A 25,291-nucleotide genomic window follows, 5' to 3' on the forward strand; every position below is an offset into this window, starting at 1 on the left:
CTTCATATACATGTGGACGGTTTTTCGCTGATATAATCATTCATGTGGCATGTTTTAGTTATCTTGGGGCGATGCGCGTTTTGCGGCGACCTCCTTGACTTCGGGCATTGTCATAACAAAATTGAATAATGGTTGAAGATAATCCGTATAATATCAATTTAAAGAGCGGTCTATCCTAATTTCCTATAACTCCATATGCAATCCCGACCCCTTCTCCAACACCCCTAGATTCAAAGAAAACCAGATGATAAGTACCCATCTTAGCAAGTGAAGCGGCAGTTGAGTTCGCGGTTGCGAGCCTCGCCCTCGCCGTCGACCCAGCCACCAACCTGGCAGTGGTTGTCATCCGATCGCCAGAACGCGCCCTTGTGCCAGAAGAAGAGCTTGTCGCCGCTGGGGATAACAACCAGGCCGCCGGGCAACAGATCCCCACCCTGCCAGTTCAAGGGGTCCCACATGGCCACGTCGACCTTGGTCTGGTGACCAAGAACACTACCCGCAGCGCTCTTGACATCAAACTCGAGGGCGTACTTGTCCCCGTCGCCGTGCTCGGTCTTGTCCTCATCCCACTGCGTCAGACGGATGCTGCACTGCTTGTCGTCCTCGCGCTTCTTGTGGGCGGGCATCTCGTAGATGGTCTCCTGGTGGCTGGCGTCGTCGAACTTGAGGCGGACCACCTTGGTGACGCTGGTGCCCTTGGGCAGGTTGGGCCACTCGTGGCTGACCCAGATGGTGCCGTCGGGGAAGTCGGTGCCCGACGAGTCCGAGGGCAGGAACACGTAGACGACGCCCGAGCACTCCTGGGCCAGCGCGGCCGAGGCGGTGGCGAAGAACTGCCGCAGGCCGCCGTTGACGTTCTTCTTGCGGTCGGACAGCCACTTGCGGTCCTGCCAGCGCTCGTCGAGGATCTTGTAGCCGGATAGGTAGGAGCGCTTGTCGCGCTCGTCCTTGACCGACTGCTCGTTGCCGACGCGGGCGTAGAAGAGGCAGCTGTCCTTCGCGATGTCGCCCAGCTGCTGCTTGAACTCGCCGATGCCGGGCTGGGGCTGCTTGGGCTTCGGGGGCTTCGGGGGGCCCGGGGGCTTGGGGGGCATGCGGGCTTCCAGGGACCCATGGTGCTGGTCATCCAGAGTCGGAGTTGCTCCGACCGAGGAGATCAGGAAAAGGGCGTTGAGGACGGACGAGAACCTCATGATGGCGGTTTTTACTCAAGAAGTAAAAAGAAAAAAGACAGTTGGAAATGTTCTGTTCCAAAGCCAAGGTCGACTGAAAACCAGAAGGATACGGCCGGAGATTGGAAGCAGTGGTAGGATTTGATATATCTATCAAGATGTAGAAGGCTGTGGAAGTTGTGATGGCGATGGTGATGGTGATGGTGATGATTTCAAAACTCAATGGGTCGAAGTCACAACTACTACTTTATACAATATTGTCACGATGATTGAATGCGACTGGAACTATACAGCTGCACCATGCTGTTCAACGCTTACCTGGAGCCCATGGGGGCATTGCCATTTCCTGATCCGCAGTCATTGTGGCAGTAACAGTTTGATGTCAGACAAAGTCGGCATTGGGTAAAAGGGTGGTTACTAATATTACGGTAAGCCCCCAGAATTCAACATGTGGCACAGGCACAGTAAGTAAAGTAAGAAACCGTGAGATCGACATCCCCGGATGCCAACATGTGGCACATGCAGGCACAGGCACAGGCACAGTAAGATAAGAAAACATAGAATCAGTGTCTGGGTTAGTAATTCATACATCATATCTATTTTTAGGGTGAATTAGGTAATTCTATAAAAGATGGCCTAGGAACACCTTCCTTCCAGTTCAAATCACATCATGACCCGCGACGGCTGAGAACCCAGTGGAGTCGACTTTGCCGCTCGGCTTTTGCCGGCTGTCGGTGCCAAGACCTGCAACGGGCTTGGCCTGCAGCGTACTTAGCCACGCCGTACAGCTAGGCTACCAGCTACCTATTATGGAATCAATCAAGGCTGAGCCTCCCAAACGTGGGTCTGCGTTGGGCTGACATAAGCATGGACGCAACCATTCAGTATTGCAATAGGTCAAACATTGTTAGAACCCGAAAGCTATCCCCTTTGTGCGCTGAATCCAGCTTAAACAGTGGAGACTTTTTTTTTTTCTAAAGGGTGCATCCAAGGATGCATCCAATTAAACGACGTAGAGTTCTACTCCAGATGCGCAGCACACGCCGGTTTCTGGTCCATGCCTCCAATCAGATATAGCAGATCGTATCTCCACTGTCTGAGCTGTTTTCAGCGCTCAAGGGGATAGGTAGCCTATTAGTACAGTATTGCCCTGGCCGTTGTAGGGGACATCAACGGGCTACCTGACCACGTGAGAAATGTCCTAGCGTGAGGCTTTGCAAGTAAAGCACTTGTCCAATCATCGACATTGTGAGCTTTCTTTGTTTTCAGCCACGCCCTGTCGATCAATCATGACATCGTAGCAGTCATCTCACATCTCCCAAAGAAGAAGAAGAAGATCACGTGGCGTTGATGGTCCAAATGATGGCGTGCAGTAGAAACGTAGATACCATTTCTAATATCATCACCAAACCCAGCCAGCGGCATGTCAATATATCTTAATTATTGTCATTGAAAAGGCTTCGTATATTTGAAATGCTATGAACTACCCCCATTTTCGAGAAAAATTGCTACTATGTCTGTGAGTCCCGCTAAAATGGCGAGCTGTATCGGTGTGTAGCCTTTACTATCTCGCTCGTACATCATAGACTGCTTGTGCTTCACGATTAAGCGCACTGTCTCGAGATTGCCGCCAGCCACTGCGAGGTGCAGTAGCGACGCATTGGCATCTGGAACAATTTCCTGCTTCTGGTTCATGGCGCTGTTTTGCATGGTCGCCGGTTGTTGAAAAGGGGAAGGGGGAGTGAGTGCGCGATCTTCCGCCCCATGTATATGGTGATGATGACTAAAGTCCACCGGAAGCTCAATTTGGGGGAAGTATGGGGACGCTGCTGGCTCTACTGATTGGACGCGGGTTGCCGGCGTGATTTGGCACCCCGACTGCTTTCCTAGGGGTTCTGATAGAGGGGTCCTGTATTGGCTTGGGTAGGTAATAGATTTCGATGGTGTTCCGTTGGCTATACCGGTTTCGAAACTGGGAAACTCAGTTCCAGTGGGGATATCGAACCGGGGAAGTAGTGCGGGCCCAAGGTCCAAGGGCTCGTGAATATCCATAGAGAAATATTTGTCCATCCAGCTGGATGACGCTGGAGGGACTGACTCCATATCGATGTCGACCGTGTTGTTAGACGAGCCAGACTCCGAGTGCCGGGGGCTGGCAAAAGGTTGCATTTGATTGTCCATGTCGTCTTCAGGCTTCTCCATTGTGTTGCTGTTGTCGCTGCTGCCGTTGCTGCTGGCATGGGAAGGGGGCGGGCTCGGGCTGTAGTAGTTACTTGAGCTCCGGCTCGAGCCCGGGCTGGTGCTGTCCCCTCCACTGGCTTTTTGGAATTTCATGAGTTGCTTTTTCAACTTCTGCACTTCCATGTTCTTGTCACGGAGGTTACGACCTGTAGGCCACTTGTTAATGTCTGTACACCAGTCATCATGCAGAGTGATAACCTACGGTATGCCCTCTGTGCCAGGCGGTTTTGGATTTTTCTTCTCTCGGTGACATCTTCCATGGTCCTCCAGTCTTCGTCAGGCTTCATGAGGTTGATGTACGCCGAATTTGGTGGACGTCCACACTTGAGTGGGGTGGAAGATGGGCTGGACATGTTGGACAAAAGATTGATCGAAAAAGATTGCTTTCACACTTGTAGACAGGCGAAAAAGGCAGCTATCAAGTCAAAGATATGAAAACGGTCAGGCGAAAGGGGCAAGGTGAGGGGTGGTATTGATTAGGTAGGCAGCTACCGTTGGTCTAGACTAAATAGACGTGCAGGCTAGAGGTTATAATCGGCGACTCTTGTGAACACATGACGTACTTACTAAGATACGAGTCTGTGCCATGTCGATCAGCGTTCGTTTCTTTTCGAAATAGCGCTCCTACGCCTTCCCTGTGCCACGTTGTTGGCGATGATAATAATACAAACTGTATTGTCTTAGATAAGCGGGCCCCATCCTGATGCCACATGGTACTTGTGGGGTATCATCTATAATAGGAAAACAGGAATGCTGATCGTGCAACCGCTATTGAATGTATAGGATTGCGGAGCACGTCACAGAATCCCTCTAATACTACTATAGTAAAAGACCCTTCGATCCTGTGGCTCTTGGCTCCGTAAGCCAAGGCGGGTAAGCACCAGCCCAGCTGATTGTTAAGTCTGGGTGGCAGTGGCAGCGCTGCTGCAGGTGAGATTTTTGCCAAGAACAGCTGGATCCTACTTCTAAGTATAGAAAAAGTCCCACTGATTGGCTGCGCCACTCCAGCTGGGAATCCTCCACTCCAGCTTTTGATCATCCACTCCAGCTTTGATCATCCACTCCAGCTATGGGTCTTCCACTCCGCCATTGGGGGCTCTCAGCCTTAAAGGCGGAGGGTGCTCAAGAAGTTATTATTATTGTTGATATTCCTCATAATCGCGACTACTCCAACCATTTGAACCATCAATATCCTTTTCATTGCATCCAGCCTAGACTTCAAAGTGTGCCTTAATCGCAACCGCATATTCCTAATCATTGCATATTCCCAATCATCGCATTTTCCTCAGCATTGTCTCATCCACCACAATTTACTCAACCTACCATACCTAACCTACTACACAATGTCACACAACTCATGCTCAGTATGCCCTACCTGGGCCAGCAGTGCCATCGGGAGACTACAACAGGAGAGCGGCCACGGCCTCGAAGCTATCGTCGAAACAGCTTGGGCCATCGCGCTCTGGTGCTATGCCGGCGATGGGGACGTCTCTTTCTCGTCGGTGAGCGGCGGCGCTCAGCGCAGACGCCATATCTCAGTAAGTGGCGCATCCACTATTCTATCACTAACACAGGCCATGAAGAAAAAGGCGGCCGAGGAGGTAAGTGAAATTACCCCTGCGCCGTCGGGCCAGACACTGCAACAGAACCCCTTGTCGAACACAATAACCGTGTTTGCAACTGGGGAGAAGACGGAACTTCCCACCGTCTTGAAATCTTACCCCACAGGGCTTGCATGTAGCATTGGCGCCGATCAAGTTACCTGCGACGTATACTTTGCCGAGGAAGTAATCGACGGCAAGGCAGCTGAAAGACTTGCTGCCACTTTTGCCCATAGCGTGGACTTGGTATTGTCTAACACAGACTCTACCCTGGACTCGGTGGTAATAACCAGTCAAAACGACACTGAAGAGGTACGTGGGCTATTCAATTTTAGAAAACGTTTTTCACTAGTTCATGCATTGACCTTTACTATTAGCTCTGGAGCTGGAATAATGCCCAGGCCCCCGAAACTGTCAACAACTGCGCGCACTTCCTTTTCCAGAGCCAAGTCGAGAGACAGCCGCAAGCCATTGCCGTCGATGCACTCGACGGCTCCTTCACATACCGAGAGCTAGACCGGGTTTCCGACCGCATCGCACATTACCTCGTTTCTATGGGCACAGGACCTGAATCCATAGTGTTGCTGTGTTTCGAGAAGTCCCGATGGGCCATCGCGGCCTTGATGGGGGTCATCAAGGCGGGAGGCGCCATGGTTTTCATCGACCCGGGCAATCCTAGAAGCCGTCGCGAGGAGATCCTGAAGCAGATCGACAACGCCGACTTTGTCCTGACGGACGCACACCACGCGGCATCCTGGCAAGAGATGGCCGTCCGACCCATCGTGGTCAACGACGAGCTCGTCCAGGGCCTGCGCGAGTTCGGCACGACGCCGCGCACGGGCGTCGCACCCAACAACCTCCTTTACATCATCTTCACGTCCGGGAGCACCGGCATCCCCAAGGCGTGCCAGATCACGCACAGCGCCTTCCTCTCGGGGGCCCTGCAGCAAGCCGCCAAGACGTGCCTCAGTGCCGACAGCCGGGTATTGCAGCTGGCGTCCTACAGCTTCGATGTCAGCGTGCTGGAGATCTTGACTTCGCTGATCTCGGGGGCGTGTGTCTGCACGCCCGGCAATGCCGCCATGGTGCAGGGTCTGGCGGCGACCATCAACCAATACCAAATCACGTGGTCGTTCCTGACGCCCTCGCTGGTGAAGCTGATCAAGCCCGACGAGGTGCCGTCTCTCAAGACCCTGATCTTGGGTGGCGAGTTGCTCCACAAGGCTGACATCCAGATCTGGGCTCCTCGTCTCCAGCTCGTCAATGGGTATGGCCCGTCCGAATGTTCCATAGCGGCTGCTGGTGATCCACATTTACATCCAGATAGCGACCCCGCCAATATAGGGAAAGCCGTGGGTGGCCTCGGGTGGATTGTGCAAGCGGATGACCACGACAGACTTGTGCCTATTGGCGCTGTGGGCGAGCTCCTGATCTCTGGTCCTATCCTGGCCCGCGGGTACCTGAACAACCCGGAAAAGACCTCGGAGGTGTTCATCGACAGTCCGGCATGGACCAAAGGTGCTTCGGGCCCGGCTGCAGGCTTCAACCGTTTCTACAAGACGGGCGATCTTGCCCGTTTCAACTCGGATGGCACCATCCACTTCATCGGCCGCAAGGATACCCAGGTCAAACTTCGAGGATTGCGAATCGAGCTGGGCGAGATCGAGCACCACATCGGACAGCACCCACTCGTCAACCATGTCGCCGTTCACCTCCCGAAGACAGGGCCCTGCAGCGACAAGCTCGTCGCAGTCGTATCCCTCAACGACTTCTCGGTCGCATCGGAACCTGGCAACCCCAAGGCGGCCATCAGTATTGTCAGCAAGAACGAGGCCAAGTCCCAGCTGGATGCCGTCAAGACGAGCCTGACTGGGAAGGTGCCAGAGTACATGGTCCCCAGTGTATTCGTCGCCATCGAGGCCTGGCCACTCCTGACATCGGCCAAGCTGGATCGCAAGAGGATGCAGAAGTGGCTACTAGACATGACTGTGGAGACATACCGCGGCATCATTGGAATCGAAACTGCCCAGAGCTCTACCAAGGAGGCAGAGGGTACCGAAATCAAGGCCCTGTTGATCGACATTTTCAGCCGTGTTCTGAACATGCCAGCCGAGCTCATTCCGGAAGACAAATCATTCCTCGGCTTGGGAGGAGACAGCATCACGGCCATGCAGGTCATGTCCCAGTGCAGAAAGCATGGCATCTCTCTCACGGTTCGACACATCCTGCGCAGCAAGAATGTTCAAGAGCTGGCCGCGAGTGCGACGCGCTCTGCCACATCGAACCAGGCCAGCACCGAGGAAAAGCTTGACCACCCCTTCCAGCTGGCGCCCGTCCAGCGCATGTACGCCCGCAAGCTGCGCCCCGACCATGAAGAGATGCCCGAAGTACACTTCAACCAGAGCTTCTACCTTCGTCTTACCAAGAAGACTCCCCGCGCCCTGTTGAGGGCTGGGCTGGATGCCATTGTGTCGAGGCACTCGATGTTGCGGTGCCGTTTCCACCGGGACGCTTCGGGCCATTGGTCGCAGAAGGTCTGGTCTCGTGCCGAAGGGGCCTATCGCTTCAAGTGCCACACCCTGCGATCCATCGCAGATGCTGGAGTCGTCGCGACCATCGCCCAGCGGACCCTGGGTCTCGCCGGCCCTGTCTTTTCCGTCGACCTTCTGACGCTTGGGGAGGAGCAATTCCTCTTCATGGTTGCCCACCATGCCATCATCGACTGGGTGTCGTGGCGCATCCTTCTTCGCGACCTCGAGGAGTACCTCGACACGGGCGCCATTACGGCCCCTCCGCCGCTTCCCTTCCAGAACTGGATCAACCTGCAGGCCGAACACGAGGCCGAGAACGGCGAGCCCGAGAAGACGCTGCCCTTCAAGGTCCCGCAGCCTGACTTTGCCTACTGGGAGGCCGATGCCCACAACAATGCGGTTACCGACACCACCGAACGAACCTTCCGGCTCGATAAGGAGACGACCGCCATGCTTCTGGGCGACCAGCCGCACAAGGCCCTGCGCACCGAGACACTGGACCTCCTGCTAGGCGCTCTCTTCGTCTCGTTTGGCCGCATGTTCCCGGACCGAGAGTTGCCCGCCATCTTCCGCGAGGGCCACGGCCGCGAGCCCTGGGACGCGTCCCTGGACGTGTCGGGCACGGTCGGCTGGTTCACCACCATGTACCCCCTGGCCATCGAGGCCACGCCGTCGGACGACGATCTGATGAGCGTGCTCAAGAAGGTCAAGGACGTGCGCCACAAGGTGCCCGGCAACGGCCGCCCGTACTTCGCCTCGCGCTTCCACAACGAGCGCGCCGCGGCGCTGTTCCGGGACCACGACCTCGTCGAGATCTCGTTCGACTACCTCGGCCAGTTCCAGACGCTGGAGCGCGCGGACGCCACGCTGCGCCAGGAGCCCCGGCCGGCGTTCATGCCGCAGTCGGACGACATGGGCAAGAACCTCGATCGGCTCTCGCTGATTGAGATCACGGCCGAGATCCTCGAGGGGCAGATGCAGTACACCTTTGTCTACAACACGGAGATGAAGTTCCAGGAGCGCCTGCTGGCGTGGGTCGGTGCTAGCAAGCTGGCCCTCGAGGAGCTCATTTCCGAGACCGTGAAGGCAGAGCCGAGCTGCACGCTTTCCGACTTCCCGCTTCTGCCCCTGTCGTACGATGGCTTGGAGAAGCTGGTGAAGAACCGCCTGCCCCAGGCTGGTATCACCGATATTGCTGCCGTGGAGGATATCTACCCCTGCTCCTCTATGCAACAGGGTCTCCTGGTCAGCCAGAGCCTGTCCAACACTGCCGTCTACGAGTACTGCCACGTTATGGAAGTAGCACCTGGGGCTCCTGGCCTGACCATCGATGCTGAGCGCTTTGCTGATGCTTGGGCTAAAGTGGTGCAGCGCCACTCTTCGCTTCGGACCATATTCTTGGAGAGCACCCAGGGCGGTCTTTACGACCAGATCGTGCTCAAGTCTGTACCGACAAACACCACGATTGCCCGATGCAGCGAGGAGGAGGTCGAGGGCATCTTTCAGCAGTCCACAGCCGTGGCCCTGAACGCCCGGAGACCGCCTCATCGCCTTACCATCTGTGCCGTGGCGGAGGAGAAGCTCATCTGCCAGCTGCAAATCAACCATGCTATCGTGGATGGTGGTTCCATTGCGAACATGCTTGGTGATTTGTCGCAAGCCTACCAAGGAAGTCTTCCAGACCACGCCGGTTTCCGGTTCAGCGAATACATCGAATACATCCAGCGCACCGACGCCTCCGTGTCTCTGGAGTTCTGGACCACCTACTTACAGGGCGCTTCCACCTGCCTTGTACCTCAGCTGGCCCCGCTTGAGCAGCCTGTCACCCAGGACAAGTTGGAAACGTTCGAGATGGATATCAGCCTCTCCGCCTCCTCCCTCCAAGAATTCTGCGAACGCAGCAGCATCACGCCTGTGAGCCTGTTCCAAGTCGCCTGGGCCATGGTTTTGAAGGTCTACACCGAATCTTCCGACGTCTGCTTCGGCTACCTGTGCTCCGGCCGCGACGCTCCCGTCCCGGGCATCGAGGGCGGCGTCGGCGCGTTCCTGACCATGCTGGTATGCCGTCTCAACTTGGCCGACGACAAGACGCTGCGCGCCGCTCTCGAAACGGTGGCGGACGACTTCATGCGAAGCCTGCCGCACCAGCATGCCGGTCTGGCCGACATCCAGCACGCCTTGGGACTGAACGGCGCTCCTCTGTTCAACACCCTGCTCTCCTTCCACCGTAATGAGCATGAGAGTCAGCAGACGGCAAGCGATGATGGGATCGCCATCCGCAGCCTGTCGGTCCAGGACCCGACCGAGTACCCCCTCAGCCTGGAGATCGGGTTCTCGAAGGACAAGCTCTCGGCGTCCATGCAGCACTCGATCGCCCATCTGACTTCGGGCCAGGCCCGGAGCATTGCCAACACTTTCGATCAGGCGCTCCGTGCCATTGTCCAGAAACCGGACGAGACTATTGGAGGAGCGGACCTGGTCAGCAAGTACGACATGGACAGGTTCTTGGAGTTCAACACGGCCAGTCTGGACTTCAGCGACCGGCTCATGTTTGCTCCCATTGCGGAACATGCGCGAACTCAACCAGAGGCCGAAGCCATTTCTTCCTGGGATGGCTCCTGGACCTACCAGGCATTGGACGAGGTCTCGACGCGTCTTGCTCACCACCTCCGAAGTCTGGGCGTAGGCCCCGAGATGGTTGTGCCTCACTGCTTCCACAAATCGGCCTGTGCCGCCATCACGATGCTGGCCATCTCTAAGGCGGGCGGGGCCTTTGTCGGTTTGGATCCCGCCCACCCTCGCGAGCGCCTGGTCGATCTCATGGCCGAGGTGAATGCGACCGTTCTGTGCGTTGGCGCCGACACGACCGCCATCTTCCAGGACATGGACCACGTCCAGCTGGTGGTGGTGGAGCCCCTGTTCATTGAGAGCCTGCCCAGCCGGGGCGAGCTGCCTTGCCCGGAGCTCAGCCCCAGCAACCTGGCCTGCATCATTCTTACATCGGGTACTACGGGACGGCCCAAGACCATCGCCATTGAGCACCGCTCCATGTCGACCATGTCGGACCTCATCGGACCCCGCCTTGACATGGACAAGAACTCGAGGGTCTTCAACTTCGCGTCATTCACCTATGACATCTCCACCCACGATATCTTCGTCACCTTGCAAAGAGGCGGATGCGTCTGCATGCCATCAGAGGAGGAGCGCGTGAACGACCCCGCCGCCGCCATCCGCCGCCTGCGTGCCAACTGGGTCAGCATGACCAACACCGTCCTCAGCCTGATCCGGCCCGAGCAGGTCCCCACGCTCCAATTCATCATCACCGGCGGCGAGCCCGTGGCGAAAGAAACGGTCGAGACGTGGGTGGGCGCGGGCGGCGTCAAGATGGTGCTCGGCTGCGGCCCGGCAGAGACCACCATCACCATGTCCGTCAGCGCCCCGATCCACGCCGCCTCGCACCACCGCAACATCGGCCGGGCCTACGGCGGCCGCACCTGGATCGTCGACGCCCACGACCATAACAAACTGCTGCCCCTCGGGGCCGCGGGCGAGGTCCTCATCGAGGGGCCGCAGCTGGCGCGGTGCTATCTGGGCAACCCCGCGAAGACGGCCGAGAGCTTCATCTATAACCCCAGGTGGGCGCAGGCCATGACGCCCGGCGAGACCCGCCGGTTCTACAAGTCGGGCGATATCTGCCGCTGGAACAGCGATGGCAGCATGAGCATCATCGGCCGCAAGGACACGCAGGTCAAGATCAACGGCCGGCGCGTGGAACTGGACGAGATCAGCTACCAGATCCAGTCCTGCTTGGCCGACAGCCAGGTCAAGGTCGTGGTCGACGCCATGGCGCTGGAGAACACTAACAAGACGCGCGGCTTGACGCTGGTCGCCTTTCTTCAGTACCCCTCCGACTCTTCGACGGGGACTGATTCGCCGTTGTTGGTCCCGGCCAGCGACGAGATGCTCCTCGGCCACATCGAGCTCCAAGAAAAGCTGGCCAGCCGGCTGCCGCAGTACATGCTGCCGGCCATGTACGTGCCCATTGCCTTTGTCCCGCGGACCCCCAACGGCAAGCTCGACCGGCGACGAATGCAGGCGGCCATCGAGGGCCTGACCGAGGAGCAGACGGCGCAGTACTCGCTCATCGACACGGTGAAGAAGACGCCAGAGACGGGGATGGAGATCCTGCTCCAGAAGCTCTGGAGCAGCGTCCTCTCCAAGGCGCCGGAGACCATCGGCGCCAACGACGACTTCTTCCGTCTGGGCGGCGACTCGGTGGGCGCCATCAAGCTCGTGGCGGCGGCGCGCGAGCGGGGGTTTGCGCTTAGCGTGCCGGTTATTTTCAAGTTGCCTCGGTTGTCTGACATGGCGCTCACCATGGCCCAAAAAGACGGCCACGACGATGCTGTCGTCGTGGAGGACAAGCCGTTCGATCTGTTGCCGTCTGCAGCCTCTGCCGACCAAATCCGCGCGGAGGCTGCTGAACAGTGCGGCGTCGAGACCTCTAGTATTGTGGATCTCTATCCCTGCACCCCGCTCCAAGAGGCCCTGATGGGCCTGTCAGCACGACTTGGCGGCGGCGCTTACATGGCCCAGAAGGTGTTCCGTCTCACCGATGCCGACTTCACCAAGTCCGCGTTCCAATCGGCCTGGCAAGAAGTCGCTGCGTCCGAGCCCATTCTGCGAACTCGCATTGTCAACACCAACGAAGCGGGCACTCTGCAGGCTGTGGTGGACCAAGAAATCGAGTGGATTGAAGCTGACGAGAAGCTCGATGACTACCTCGCAAAGGACCTCGCGACGCCCGCTACCTACGGATCCCGTCTCATCCGCCTGGCCTTCGTCCAGGATGCGGGAGCCCGCTTCTTTGTTTGGTCTGCTCACCACGCCGTCTACGATGCCTGGAGCGCCGCCATCACGGTGGCGCAGATCCAGGGCGTCCTGACCGGGCGCCGCGTTCCCCAATCTATTCCCTACAAGCAGCTCATTCGCCATCTGGGCCAGACCAGTCGCGAGGCCCACGCCGCCTTTTGGGAGTCGCAATTCCCAGCGACCAAGGAGACCCCCATCGGCTACCCTTCAGTGCCGGTTGATTACAAGCCGACGAGCCACGGCGTGGTCAAGAGTGCCCTGAGCACTAAGGTCGCTGGTCGCGGCACCATTACCGCGCCCACGATGCTGCGCGCGGCTTGGGCTGTCACTCTCTCTCGGTACAGCGACAGCGACGACGTGGTTTTCGCTGCCAGCCTGTCGGGCCGCACCGTGCCGGTGGAGGGCATCACTGCCATGAACGGCCCGACATTGGCCACGGTGCCCGTCCGAACCAGCTTCCAGGGCCTCACGACAGCCGGCTCGACGGTGCAGCAGTACCTGGAGCAGGTTCAGGACCATGCGACCGACATGATGCCATATGAGCAGACGGGCCTGCAAGGAATTCGGAGAATCAGCGACTCCACTCGTGCGGCCGTCGATAGCATCGGCAGCCTGCTCGTGATCCAAGCGCCCACCTCGTCGGTCGATGCCAAGGAGGATTTCCAGGGTATGGAGGTCGTGCCCCTGGCTCTCGGCAAGTTTGACAGCTACCCCTTGGTCATGATCTGTGAGACGGACGACGCTGGATGCATCATGGTGGAGGCCCGACACGATCTTTCCATGATTACCCGGGAACAGGCTCAGCGCATCGTGAAGCAGTTTTCCTTTGCTCTGGACCAGATTTGCAGCAAGATGCACGCACCGGCGACCCAACTGATCAAGACCGTCCTGCCCGGCGAGGAGGACATGGGTGAGATCATGGGCTGGAACGGCACGCTCCCAGAATCCAGTGAGCGATGCATTCACCAGGTCGTCGACTTGCGAGCGAAGGAGACGCCGCAAGCCCAGGCTGTGTGCGCTTGGGACGGGGACTTCAGCTACGACGAGCTTGTGCAGACTAGCGACCGGCTGGCCGCTCATCTCCAGGGTCTGGGCGTCTCCGCCGAAGCCAAGGTCGCCATCTGCATTGAGAAGTCCAAGTGGCACGTCGTCGCCATGCTCTCCGTCCTCAAGGCAGGTGGCGCCTACGCCAACCTCAACCCGGCCTACCCTGCTTCTATGTTGCAGCATGTCTTGGACGAGCTCGAGGCGACTACCATCATCTGTTCTCCCGAATACGCCAGCCTTTTCACCACTTTCACCACCGCCAACCTCATCGTCCTCGAGCAGGACTTCATCGGGCGTCTGCCACCCGCCTCTCCCATTACCTCGGCTGTCGGCCCGAAAAACACGGCCATGACTGTCTTCACCTCCGGCTCGACCGGCAAGCCCAAAGGCGTGGTGATCGAGCACGGCCAGTTCGCCAGCATGGAGCACGCCCAGAGCCCGCAGCTCGGCATCGAGCCCTCGTCGCGGATGCTGCAGTTCGCCGCGCACTGGTTCGACATCTCCAACTTCGACGCCTTCAACGCCCTCATGCGCGGCGCCTGCGTGTGCATCCCCTCCGAGGCCGAGCGCCTCGACGACCTGGCCGCCGCCGTCAACAAGTACAAGGTCAACTGGGCGACCATGGTGCCCACGGCCGCGGTCGCGCTGCATCCGGACGAGGTCCCCGGGCTGAAGGTGCTCTCGCTCGGCGGCGAGGCGATCCGGCCGGATTTGCATGCGCGCTGGAGTAGCCGGGTGCGGCTGATCAGCTCGTACGGGCCCGCTGAGTGCAGCGTCCTGACCACGCTGGGCAACCTCACGCCCGAGACCTCGTCCCAGAACATTGGGTTCGGACTGGGATGCAGGACCTGGATCACTGACAAGGACGACCACGACCGCCTGGTCCCCATCGGCTGCATCGGGGAGCTCTGCGTGGAGGGCCCCATTGTGGCGAGGGGCTACCTCAACAGGCCCGACCTGACGGCCGAGGCATTCATCCGGGATCCGGGGTTCGCTCGACAGCTTGGCCTCCCCGCCGGCATGCGCATGTACAAGACGGGTGACCTGGTGCGATACTCGGCCGATGGCAGCCTGCTCTACGTCGGCCGCGCCGACTCGCAGGTCAAGATCCACGGCCGGAGGATCGAGTGCGGCGAGGTCGAGCATAACATTGTGCGCAGTGGCCTGCCTGCCGACGCCGTCGCCGTCGAGAGGATCTTCGAAGGTGGCAACCTCGACAGGCCCGTGTTGGCCGCGTTTGTCTGTCTGCAGGCTATGCCTGCCAGTGGGGCGGCGGCGACTGAAGCGATGATTCAACCGTTGGATGCCGACGGCCGAAGTCAGATTTCCGCTCTATGCGAAAAGCTCGAGGGCGAGGTGCCTGACTACATGGTCCCCTCGCTCTTCATCCCGCTGCGCAAGATGCTCGTGTCTCAGACTGGCAAGAAAGACCGCAAGACTCTTCGGTTGCTGGGCGAACAGCTTACCCAGGACCAACTCCAGCAGTACCGCATCGCGGACGACTCCGGCGAGCCGACCGACGGCGAAGTCTGCTCCACGGCCTCGGAGCGGCAATTGCAAGCGCTTTGGGCGCAGGTCCTCGGCATTGCGCCCGAGTCCATCCGTGCCAACGACCACTTCCTCCAGAAGGGCGGAGACTCGGTCCGCGCCATCAGCCTCGCCACGGCGGCTCGTCGGACGCTCGGCAGGGCTCTTACCGTGACTGACATCTTCCGCCATCCGCGCCTCAAGCACATGGCTGAGCTGTTGGACGCGCAGGAGACCGAAACTGCGCTGACGAGCAGTGATGCCAACGAAGCAGAACAAGAGATTCTGCCGCTGGCCTTGGTCGTTGCGGACAACGACAAGGAGGTCGTGTTGCAGCACGCCGCTAGAGAATGCAATGTCGCCCAGGAGAGCATCGAGGATGTCTATCCCTGCACACCCCTCCAGGAAGGCCTCATGGCCATCTCGGCCTACACACCGGGCGCCTACGTGGCAACCCGCGTCTTCAGCGTCCCCGACACCATCGATTTGGCTCAATTCAAGGCCGCATGGGCCCGCGCCGTGGAGATGTTCCCCATTCTCCGCACCCGGATCATCCCGGGCCCGGACGCGGCATCGGGGACCACGTCCTCTCTCCAGGTCGTGATGAAGGAACAGGCCATTGAGTGGGACGAGGTCCGCAGCTCGGTCAAGACCTACCTGGCCCAGCCCGACCACTTCCGCTCCCGCGCCGTCGAGTACGGCCAGCCGCTTTCCGCCTATGCTCTGGCTCCCCGGTCCCGCAGGTTCGTGTGGTCCATCCACCATGCGCTATACGATGGCGTCAGCGCCGCCAAGCTGCTTCAGATCGTTCAGAGTATCAGCGTGGGCGAGACTGTCCCCGCGGCGTTCCCGGGTTTCAACCGCTTCATTCGCCATCTCGCCGATGTCGATACCGCCAAGTCGGACGAGTTCTGGCGTCAGGAACTGAGCGGAGGGGCACCGGCCAGCTTCCCCCGTCTTCCCTTCTCCACCTACCAAGCCCAACCGGACTCCGAGTTCGTCTTCTCCTTCCGTATGTCGCACGATCGCCAGTCTGGCATCATGAAGTCCACGCTGCTGCGATCGGCATGGGCCCTTCTCACCACACGATACATGGAAAGCGACGATATCGTCTTCGGCGAGACGCTGTCCGGCCGGAACAGCTCGGTGAACGGAGCCGAGGACTTCATGGGACCTACCATGACCACTGTACCCATGCGCATCAAGCTCGACGGCAAACAGACGGTAGCTCAGTACCTGAACCGCATGCAGGAGTCGTCGGCCGCCATGATCCCCTTCCAGCACGTCGGACTCCAGGCGCTGCGGAAGCTGGGACCCGAAGTGCGGGCTTCTCTGCAATTCAACAACCTCTTCGAAATCTTTCTCCAGCAAGACGACGAACCGGAACAGAGCAAGAACAGCAGTTTCCTAGTGGAGATCGAGGACAAGCAGTTGCTCAAGGGCTTCTTTGACTCGTACGCCGTCATCATGGAGTGCATTCTCCAGACGGACGATACCGTCAAGCTTGAAGTGCGCTTTGACAACAGCATCTTGTCCGCCTGGCAGGTGGAGAGGATGTGCGGTCACTTCGAGCAAATCACCGCTCAGCTCTGCACCTCGGAAACCCGCGTCCTGGATGACATTGACATGGCCAACTCGGCCGACATGGCCATAATGCAAGCTTGGAACGAGCGCGATCAATTGGACATCGTGGACCGCACCGTCCAGGACGTATTCGCCGAGCAAGTACGTGCCCAGCCGCAGGCCGTAGCCATCTCGGGCTGGGACGGCGAGCTCACCTACGAGCAGCTCGACGCCGTCTCCACCGTCGTGGCCCGGATCCTGGTGTCGTCCTGGGACGTCAAGCCCGAAGACATCGTGCCCGTCTGCTTCGAAAAGTCGAAGTGGGCCATCGTGGCGGCCTTGGGCGTTCTCAAGGCCGGCGGCGCCGTCACGCAGCTGGGCATCTCCCACCCCCTGGCACGCAAGATGGAGGTGCTGCAGACCACCCAGGCCCGCTTCGTCATCGCCTCCCCCACCCAGGCGCGCGAACTGGACGTGGACGAGGTGCGCGACCACGTGGACCTCCTGGTCATCGGCGACCAACGCCTCCGTGAACTGGCCCAGAAGATGAAGCGGCACTCCTCGGTCCTGCTGCCCAGGGTGATGCCCCATAACACGGCCTACGTCCTTTTTACGTCCGGCAGCACGGGGCGGCCCAAGGGCATCGTCGTCGAGCACCGCCACCTCTGCACCAGCAGCCTCGCGCACGGCGCCGCGTTCGGCATCGGGGCCGGCGTCCGCGTCTTCCAGTTCGGGGCCTACACGTTCGACATCAGCTGCGCCGACCTCTTCACCACCCTGCAGCGCGGCGGCACTATCTGCGTCCCGTCCGAGGCGGAGCGGATCGAGGACCTGGCGGGGGCGATTGCCAAGTACCAGGCGGATTGGATGTTTGCGACGCCCACGGTGGCGCAGATGATGACGCCCGAGTCGGTGCCTTCGCTGCGGACGTTGGTCTTGGGCGGGGAGGCGCCCACTCGGGAGAACATTGAGACTTGGTCCGAGAAGGTCAATCTGCTGCTCGTTTGGGGCCCCGCCGAGACTACTATCTACGCATCGGCCAACCCGCCGGCTACTCTCGAGAGCGATCCGGCCCGATTGGGCAGGCCGCTGGGATGCAAGCTCTGGCTTTGCGACCCGGCGGACCACAACAGAATCACGCCTCTCGGATGCGTCGGCGAGATCGTCGTCGAGGGTCCGACCGTTTCGCGAGGCTACTTGGACGACGAAGCCAAGACGGCGGCTGCATTTATCGAGGACCCTCGTTGGGCAGTCTCGGCCAGCAGTGCGCCACGCCGGATGTACAAGACCGGCGACCTGGCGCAATACGACGAAGACGGAGTCCTGCGCTACGTCGGCCGGAAAGACAACCAGGTCAAGCTGCACGGACAGCGCCTGGAGCTCGGCGAGGTCGAGCACCAGATCCTGGCCCATCCCACGGTGCGTCATGCCGTCGCTCGCATCCCGCGCGCAGGGCCCCTCAAGGACAGGTTGGTAGCTGCCATGAGCTTCCACGACGTGGCTCTGCCTTCTACCGGCACCGACAACACGGAGGGTCTTGTGCCGCTGAGCAACGCCGCCATGAGCGAAGTAGACACGGCGGCGATCCGACAGGACTTGGAAAGCAGCCTCCCCGCCTACATGGTCCCCTCCGTCTGGGTCGGAGTCAGGGCCATCCCGCTGAACGGCAACGGCAAGATTGACCGGAAGAAGGTCGGCGAGTGGTTCGAAGCCATGGACCAGCAAGCGTACGAGGCCCTCATCATGGGCGGCGCCTCTACCGACGAAGCTCCCGAGAAACAGGCGACGACGCCCCAGGAGGCCATCATCCAGTCCGTCGTCTGCAAAGTGTTGAACATATCCGGTGCCCGTCTCGGACGGTCCTTCCTCAGCTTGGGTGGTGACTCCATCACCGCCATGCAGCTGCGCACCAAGGCCCGCGCCCAGGGCCTGGAGCTGACGGTGCAGGATATCCTCAAGTCCAAGAACCTCGAGGTTCTCGCCGCGGCGGCCAAGTTCACCGGGGCCGCCAAGATCAGCTCCTCGGTCGCCCAGAAGCAAGAGACGGGCGAGGGTGACAGCGTCGCGTTTGGCCTGGCACCTATCCAGAGTCTTTTCTTCGACACCATGGCCGAAGATTCGTCGGCTTTGCACTCCTTCGACCAGAGCTTCCTCTTCCAAGTCAATCAGAAGGTGGATGCTGACACCTTGAGATCTGCTCTCGAGACTCTCGTGACCCGCCATGCCATGCTGCGGGCTAGGTTCAGCAAGACAGCGAATGGGACGTGGTCCCAGAGCATCAGCAACGGGGGCCTTTCTGACTCGTTCGGCCTCAACATTGATGAAGTCCAAGACTTCCAGGAAGTCAAGCAGATCCTGATGAACAAGGCCCATGGCCACTTTGAGATTGACAATGGGCCCGTGTTCGCCGCCCACCTGTTCGAGGGCGCCGGTCCGCAAAACGAGCAGTTCCTGTTTCTCGGCGCGCACCATCTCGTCGTCGACCTTGTCTCTTGGCGCATCATCTTGAATGACCTCCAAGAGCTTTTGGTCTCCGGAAAACTCTCCACAACCGAGTCCCCCCTTTCATTCCCAACATGGCTGCAGATGCAGGAACAATACGCCTCGTCCTTGAACCTCGACGAGGTTTTGCCTTACGACGCTGCCGTCCCTGCAGCAGACCTGACTTACTGGGGCATGGCGGGGCAACCCAACACATTTGGCACCATGGTCGAGAATGAATTCGTTCTTGACGAAGCCACCACGTCGAGCCTATTTGGCTCTTCCAACCAAGCCCTCAACACCGAGCCCGTCGACATCATCTTGGCTGCCCTGATGACCGCTTTCCGGTCCGTCTTTGCGGATCGCGAGATGCCGGCCATCTACTCCGAGGGTCACGGTCGGGAAACTTGGGACGATGCCATTGACCCGAACGGAACTGTGGGATGGTTCACCACCATGAGTCCCATCTATCTCACTTCGCCCTCCAACGACTTGACGGAAAACGTCCGGTCCACCAAAGACATCCGCCGCAACATGCCCAGCAACGGCATGCCCTACTTCACCTCCCGCTTCCTCACCCCCGAGGGCCGCGAGCGATTCGGAACCACCGGCCCGATTGAGCTCCTGTTCAACTACGCCGGCAAGTACCAGCAGCTGGAGACGGAGGACGCCCTGTTCACCCCTGTCAACGACGACCAAGTCTGCCGCATCGACGGCGCCGTGGAGCGCTTCGCCCTATTCGACATCACCGCGGCCGTCAGCCACGGCCAGACCCGCGTCAGCATCAACTACAACAAACACATGCAGCACCAGGACCGCATCGGCCAGTGGGTCGCCACCGTCCGCGACATGCTGATCCAGGGGGCCGAGGCGCTCGAGACCATGGGCCCCCAGGCTCCCACCATCAGCGATTTCCCCCTGCTCCGGCGCCAGCTGGATAACGACAAGTTGGGCGCGGTGGAGCAGCTGCTCGCCGCGTCCTCGATTCCCATGGACAATGTGCGGGATATGTATCCCTGCACGGCCATGCAGCAACATATGTTGGCTGCTCAAGACCAGCAGCGCAATAGCCGAGGGGGACGAGAGGGTCTCTACGAGGTCGGGATTTCTCACTACATTAAAGGCAAGGTCGATCTGGAACAGCTGAGAGCCGCTTGGCAGAAGGTGGTGGATCACCACTCCATTCTCCGCGCGGCCTTCCTGCCAGTGCCCGGTGACGGCCACAACTACCTGCAGGTCGTCCTCGCAAAGTACGACGCCGAGGTGCCTGTCATCACCTGCGCCGACGAAGACGAGCTCGTGTCATGCGTCAAGGGCCACAAGTCGGTCCACTACGGTGCTGGGCAGGGAAAACCAATGCGCCCAGACCAGCAATTCACTCTTTTCACCACCACCAAGGCGGGTCGCTCGATGGTGGCCTGCAAGCTGGAGATCAGCCACGCCCTCAACGACGGGATCTCGACGGGCATCCTCTTCCGCGACTTGGACCTTGCCTACCGCGGCCAGCAGCTCAAGTCCATCTCTCACGCAGCCGAGTTCGGAGACTACGTCGCCTGGTCGGAAAAGTTGAAGACGGACGAGGCCGTCAAGTACTGGCGCGATATGATGATGACCCAGAGGAGCAGCACCTTCACCACCCTTCCTAGACTTGGGAGAGATTTGAGCGATCGTAAGCCAATTCGCAAGTCGCTCGAGATTTCTCTGGACCGGTCTTTGGTCGCCATCCTCCCCTCCTTCACCCGCCAGCAGGGCGTCACGATGGCGACCTTCTTCCAGACCGTCTGGGGCCTGGTCCTTCAATCCACTGCTCGATCTGCCGCATCTGCTGGCAGACGGGGAGGCGCCTCGGCGGCTACTACTAAGACTCCCTTGTCGCCCTTCTTCGGTTACATGACGGCGAACCGGGACGCTTTCCCGGGAGCGGAGGATATGGTTGGCCCATTGACCAACATGTTACTGTGCCGCTCCGACTTTGACACGAGTCTGCGAGTGGGGGATTTGCTCAAGAAGAGACAGGGGGAGTATTTGGATAGCCTGCCCCAGCAGTTTGGGCTCGGACCGGCAGTGAAGGATGTTATGGAGGAGAACGGAGAGACTTGGGAAGGAGGATTGCCCAACGGACTGTGCAACTCGGTCATGAGTCTGCAGTATGTGGATATGGAAAGCGGACACATCCCCGCCGAAGACAACAAGAAGGCCTCGGCCAAAACAACAGCCAATAGCGGCAAGAAGCGAGCCCAGCCGCACGGTCGAGCCGTCATCGGCCAAACCCAAACCCCGACCCCCAAGCCCCGGGCCGCCTCTCATCTCCCACCACTCAAGGAAGAAGGCAACAACAACAACCTCACCCTCCAGCCCCTGGCCTACCAAGACCCCAACGACTACGACATCAGCGTCGGCGTGCAGATCATGACGGCGCGGGGTAACCACCAACAGCACCAACAACAAGTCCTCGGCAAGAGCGACGAGGAGGCCAACAACGCCAACGTCCAGATCAAGGCCCAGTTCGTCTACTGGACCGACGCCGTCAGCGACGCGCGGGCGGCGCGCATCAAGCGGGCCTTTGAGCGGTGCGCCGCGGAGCTGGTGGGCTGCCACTACTACGGCAGCGGCGGCAGCGGCAATAACAACAACAACATCGGGTCCTCGGTGGCGGCTTCTTACGCTTCGGTTCCGGCTTCTTCTGCTGGGCTTCGGGTTTGGATGTTGATGAGGCGCGTGGGGATGGCGTCTGCTTGAGGGGTTTTTCATTTGTAACGATTTTCAGGAGTTCAGGAGTCAGGTTTTATTCGTTTTGGCACAGTCAATTTAGAGCATAAATTAGATTTAGAAACCAAAAATTATTTTATACATTTTGCATCACTACTATTTGTGCCGGCCTATTCTTTCCCTGCCCGCCTTAGTAACTATACCTATTCACCAAGAAGAATATGAACTAGGGCTATCGGTCGCGAATCCTTACGATATAGTAATACCTGTTAGATGGTAGCCATCAGTTCTAGTAGACAGTCAAAGATGCTGACTTGACAACATCGTCCTCTTGCCTGTGTAGCTTGTTGGGGACAGACAGGCGTGGTTGTCCAGGACACTAGTTGCGGCGCCGTGACAGTACTTTCGAAATACCATACATCACTCTAGTGCCTTGGCCTTGCCCTCGAGTGCATACTCTTACAGCTATTTCGCCGAACACGGTGACGTATGATCCTTATATTGTATCAGTGGGAGTTATCGTCCTCATGGATTCTACAGCATTGTCTCTTTCTGTCCTCCAAGTTGGGGTTGGGGAATAGCATGTTTATGAAAAGTCCGATGAGACGGCGACTAATCACTCAGATGGGATCGATAAAGAGTACACGGTCAAATGCGGAGATCGAACAGAGTCGTCAATTAAACTTATTTACTTTTATTCCAATAACGCTACAATCTCTTCATGTCCCAGTTTTCTCGCGAGTTCCAGCGGAGTCACTCCGACCTTGTTCCTGTACTCCCTCTCGGCGCCCTTCTCCAGCAGGAACTTAACCGCCTCCACGTGGCCCGACTTGACGGCACAATGCAGCGCCGAGCCCCAGCCCTCGTCGTTGACATACATGGGCAGCGTGTATTTTTCGTACGGGTGTGCGTTCACGTCGGCGCCGTGGTCCAGCAGCAACCGCATGACCTCGATGCTGCCGGTGCCGGCGGCCTCGAGGAGCGCCTTGGGGGCCTTCTGCACCGTCGCGCCGTACGATAGTAGCAGGGCCACCAGGTCCTTGTCCTCCACGCCGCAGGCCAGCTCGAGCGGGTTCTGGCCCGTCTGCTCGCCCTCGTTCGCGTCGGCGCCCTTGGACAGGAGGTGTGCGGCGACTTTGAGGGCGGCCGTGTCGCCGCCCCCGTTGTCTGCACTACTGATGGTGTAGCTGTTATTACCAGTAAGCCTTTAGCTACGTACTCTTAGCAGAGCGATCCGCTTGGGGAGGCTTACACGAGGGCGCCCCCGACATGTTCGTAGTGCTCATTGATGTCCCACCCGTTGGCCAAGGCAACGTCGATGGCTTTGGTGTTCCAGTCGTTGTCCTCGCGCGCGCCCTCCAGGACGTCGGCTATGGTCCCGTAGTTCCACGTGGCGCCGCGCTTGAAGAGCTCGTCGGCCATGTCGTACCGCGACAGCTCCATGGCTTTGTTGAGTGCATCCCCCAGGTCGCCCGGGCGGATGGCCTGGGGATTCTCGGCTACACGCTGAGACAACATGGTTTGAAGGGAGGAGAGATCGTTGGCTTCAATGGCGGCAATTGCCTGTGCCTCAAAACACTTCTTCTCGTTGGAAGCGGCGGCTGCCATTGGGTGTTGAATTGTGATGAATCTGAATGAAATGAATAAGTTACACGCTACCTACAGTATGTAGGTGGAGAAGTGCGATCTGGTATGTCAAAGTGTAAGAGATGAAGAGAGTAATGGTGATGGTGGTAAGTCGATTGGAAACGAAAAGGTCTTGGTAAGTTGTTTCTTTGAGGCCAAACGCCCTGCATCCCCCACAATCTGACAGCCCGTCTAAAAATAGCACCAACTGCACTGTGCCTCTGTCGATCGCCCAGGGCCCCACCCGACTGGGTGGAACATCAGCTCAGCTCAGCCCAGTTCCATAGGATTGCCTTACGGGTTTCTTTACTATCTCATGATTCTCAAAATAACTGCAGTAATAGCTGATCTCGACGGATTTCCTTACTATCTGCAGTGTCAACAAACCGCGCCCACACTCACAGTAACGGTATGCAGCGACTGTGCTGTGCCGCAACGCGATGATCACCACAATGGAGGCTGGGAACGACAGCCCCATGTCGTTGTCGTTGGGATGTCGGGATCATGAAGTTATAAGAATGTGTCAGAGTCTCGAGAGTTGAGACTGAAAAATCATCACCATCACCAACAACATCAACACAACAACCAATACAACCAGTACAACCATCAACACTATCACAACATCATCCAAAACACTCAACATCACAATCTTCAACACAATCACAAATATAATCACCAACACACTCATCAACACATCATAAACTGATCCTTTATCGCCAACAACCGCCACAATGAAGCTGTCGTCCGTTCTCATCAACGCCGCCTTCCTCTTCTCCACCTCCCTCGGTGCTCCTACTACCGAGGGGAGTCTTGAGGGTCGTGCTCCTCCCCTCCTCCCGGTCCCCCTGCCCCCAAGCCCCCGCCACCCAGCGAGGCCGATGTCAGGGCCCACTACCACAACATCGAGCCCAACACCTGCCTCTTCTACGCCAAGGTGGGCCGCGAGGCCGACGTGAAGAAGGTGCGCGACGCCCGGGACTACCTCCACGGCTACCAGATCCTCGAGGAGCGCTGGACCGACGACTGGTACAAGGGGGCCATGAAGAACATGCCCGGCCCCAAGAAGGGCAGCCCCAAGAAGTTCTTCTCCATGGCCTCCCGCGTCCTCGCCCAGGGCTGCCAGGGCACCGTCTACGTCCTGCTGCCCGAGGGCAGCGGCACCGACTGGGAGAAGGGCACCATCTGGGACACCGAGGAGTGGCCTAACCTGCCCCCGACTGCCAACAAGGTCATTCGTATCAACATGAACGACGCGAGCCACCAGGAGACGATCCACGAAGGCCCCTCGGCCAAGCGCGACATCAATGTTGCTGAGGACCTCGAGGCCCGCGGCACCGACCAGTGCAGCATCCGCCTGACGCAGTGGGACCACGACAAGACGGACGGGCACTCGGACCGCTTCGAGCTCGAGTTCGACGTGACCAACGGGCAGGGCCGCGTGCTGGGCCACCAGGCCCGCGTCACCGTCGGCGACTGGAACCCGCTGCACTGGCTCGGCGGCAGCAGCCTGCTCTCGACCGGCCTCATCGTCATCCCCGACGGCGGCCGCCTCGGCTTCTGGTACCTCGGCGGCTACTGGAGCACCGACGACAGCCGCTGCAAGCTGGGCGACTGGAAGGCCGACGAGGGCGACGCCCGCCACCGCGAGGTCAACTGCAACTTCACTTGCTAAGCGCTTTTCCATCCAGTGGCATTTTACCAGGCGCGCTGAAGAATGAATTGGGAGTCTAGGGGTTTGATGTTTTTGGGGAATGGTGCATCTTTCTTTTGTTTCTGGCATGGTTGAGTTGGTTTAGTGTTAGTTTAGAGTTAGAGTTTGAATTTGGATACTTGGTTGTTTATACTTTTACATACGCACATTGACACAGTGATATATTCTTCCCGCCCGATTTATGGTTCCCATGATTTCACTCTTATTACA

At 58.7% G+C, this 25,291-nt stretch overlaps 4 protein-coding genes across 4 annotated transcripts; 1 reads left to right on the forward strand and 3 right to left on the reverse strand.

Annotated features, from left to right (window-relative positions):
* Nucleotides 1–260: 260 nt before the first annotated feature.
* PG985_014342 (uncharacterized protein) lies at nt 261–1,193 on the reverse strand (the record flags this gene model as incomplete). Its single annotated transcript, XM_066834108.1, has 1 exon — nt 261–1,193. One exon carries the CDS (start codon nt 1,191–1,193, stop codon nt 261–263), a length of 933 nt encoding a protein of 310 aa, XP_066678848.1.
* Nucleotides 1,194–2,648: 1,455 nt separating this feature from the next.
* On the reverse strand, nt 2,649–3,766 carry PG985_014343 (uncharacterized protein; the record flags this gene model as incomplete). The annotated part of the gene is made up of 2 exons (XM_066834109.1): nt 2,649–3,559; nt 3,616–3,766. The coding sequence occupies 2 exons, from the start codon at nt 3,764–3,766 to the stop codon at nt 2,649–2,651; spliced, it is 1,062 nt and encodes a 353-aa protein (XP_066678849.1).
* Nucleotides 3,767–4,756: 990 nt separating this feature from the next.
* On the forward strand, nt 4,757–21,774 carry PG985_014344 (uncharacterized protein; the record flags this gene model as incomplete). Its single annotated transcript, XM_066834110.1, has 3 exons — nt 4,757–4,951; nt 4,988–5,014; nt 5,392–21,774. The coding sequence occupies 3 exons, from the start codon at nt 4,757–4,759 to the stop codon at nt 21,772–21,774; spliced, it is 16,605 nt and encodes a 5,534-aa protein (XP_066678850.1).
* Nucleotides 21,775–22,438: 664 nt separating this feature from the next.
* Nucleotides 22,439–25,054, reverse strand: PG985_014345 (ankyrin repeat-containing domain protein; the record flags this gene model as incomplete). Its single annotated transcript, XM_066834111.1, has 4 exons — nt 22,439–22,931; nt 22,997–23,345; nt 23,408–23,431; nt 24,055–25,054. 4 exons carry the CDS (start codon nt 25,052–25,054, stop codon nt 22,439–22,441), a joined length of 1,866 nt encoding a protein of 621 aa, XP_066678851.1.
* Between the last annotated feature and the right edge of the window lie 237 nt (nt 25,055–25,291).

Source organism: Apiospora marii (genome assembly GCF_038362585.1).
Source record: "Apiospora marii strain CBS 49790 chromosome Unknown utg000011l_segment0_segment0, whole genome shotgun sequence".
NCBI lineage: Eukaryota > Fungi > Ascomycota > Sordariomycetes > Amphisphaeriales > Apiosporaceae > Apiospora > Apiospora marii.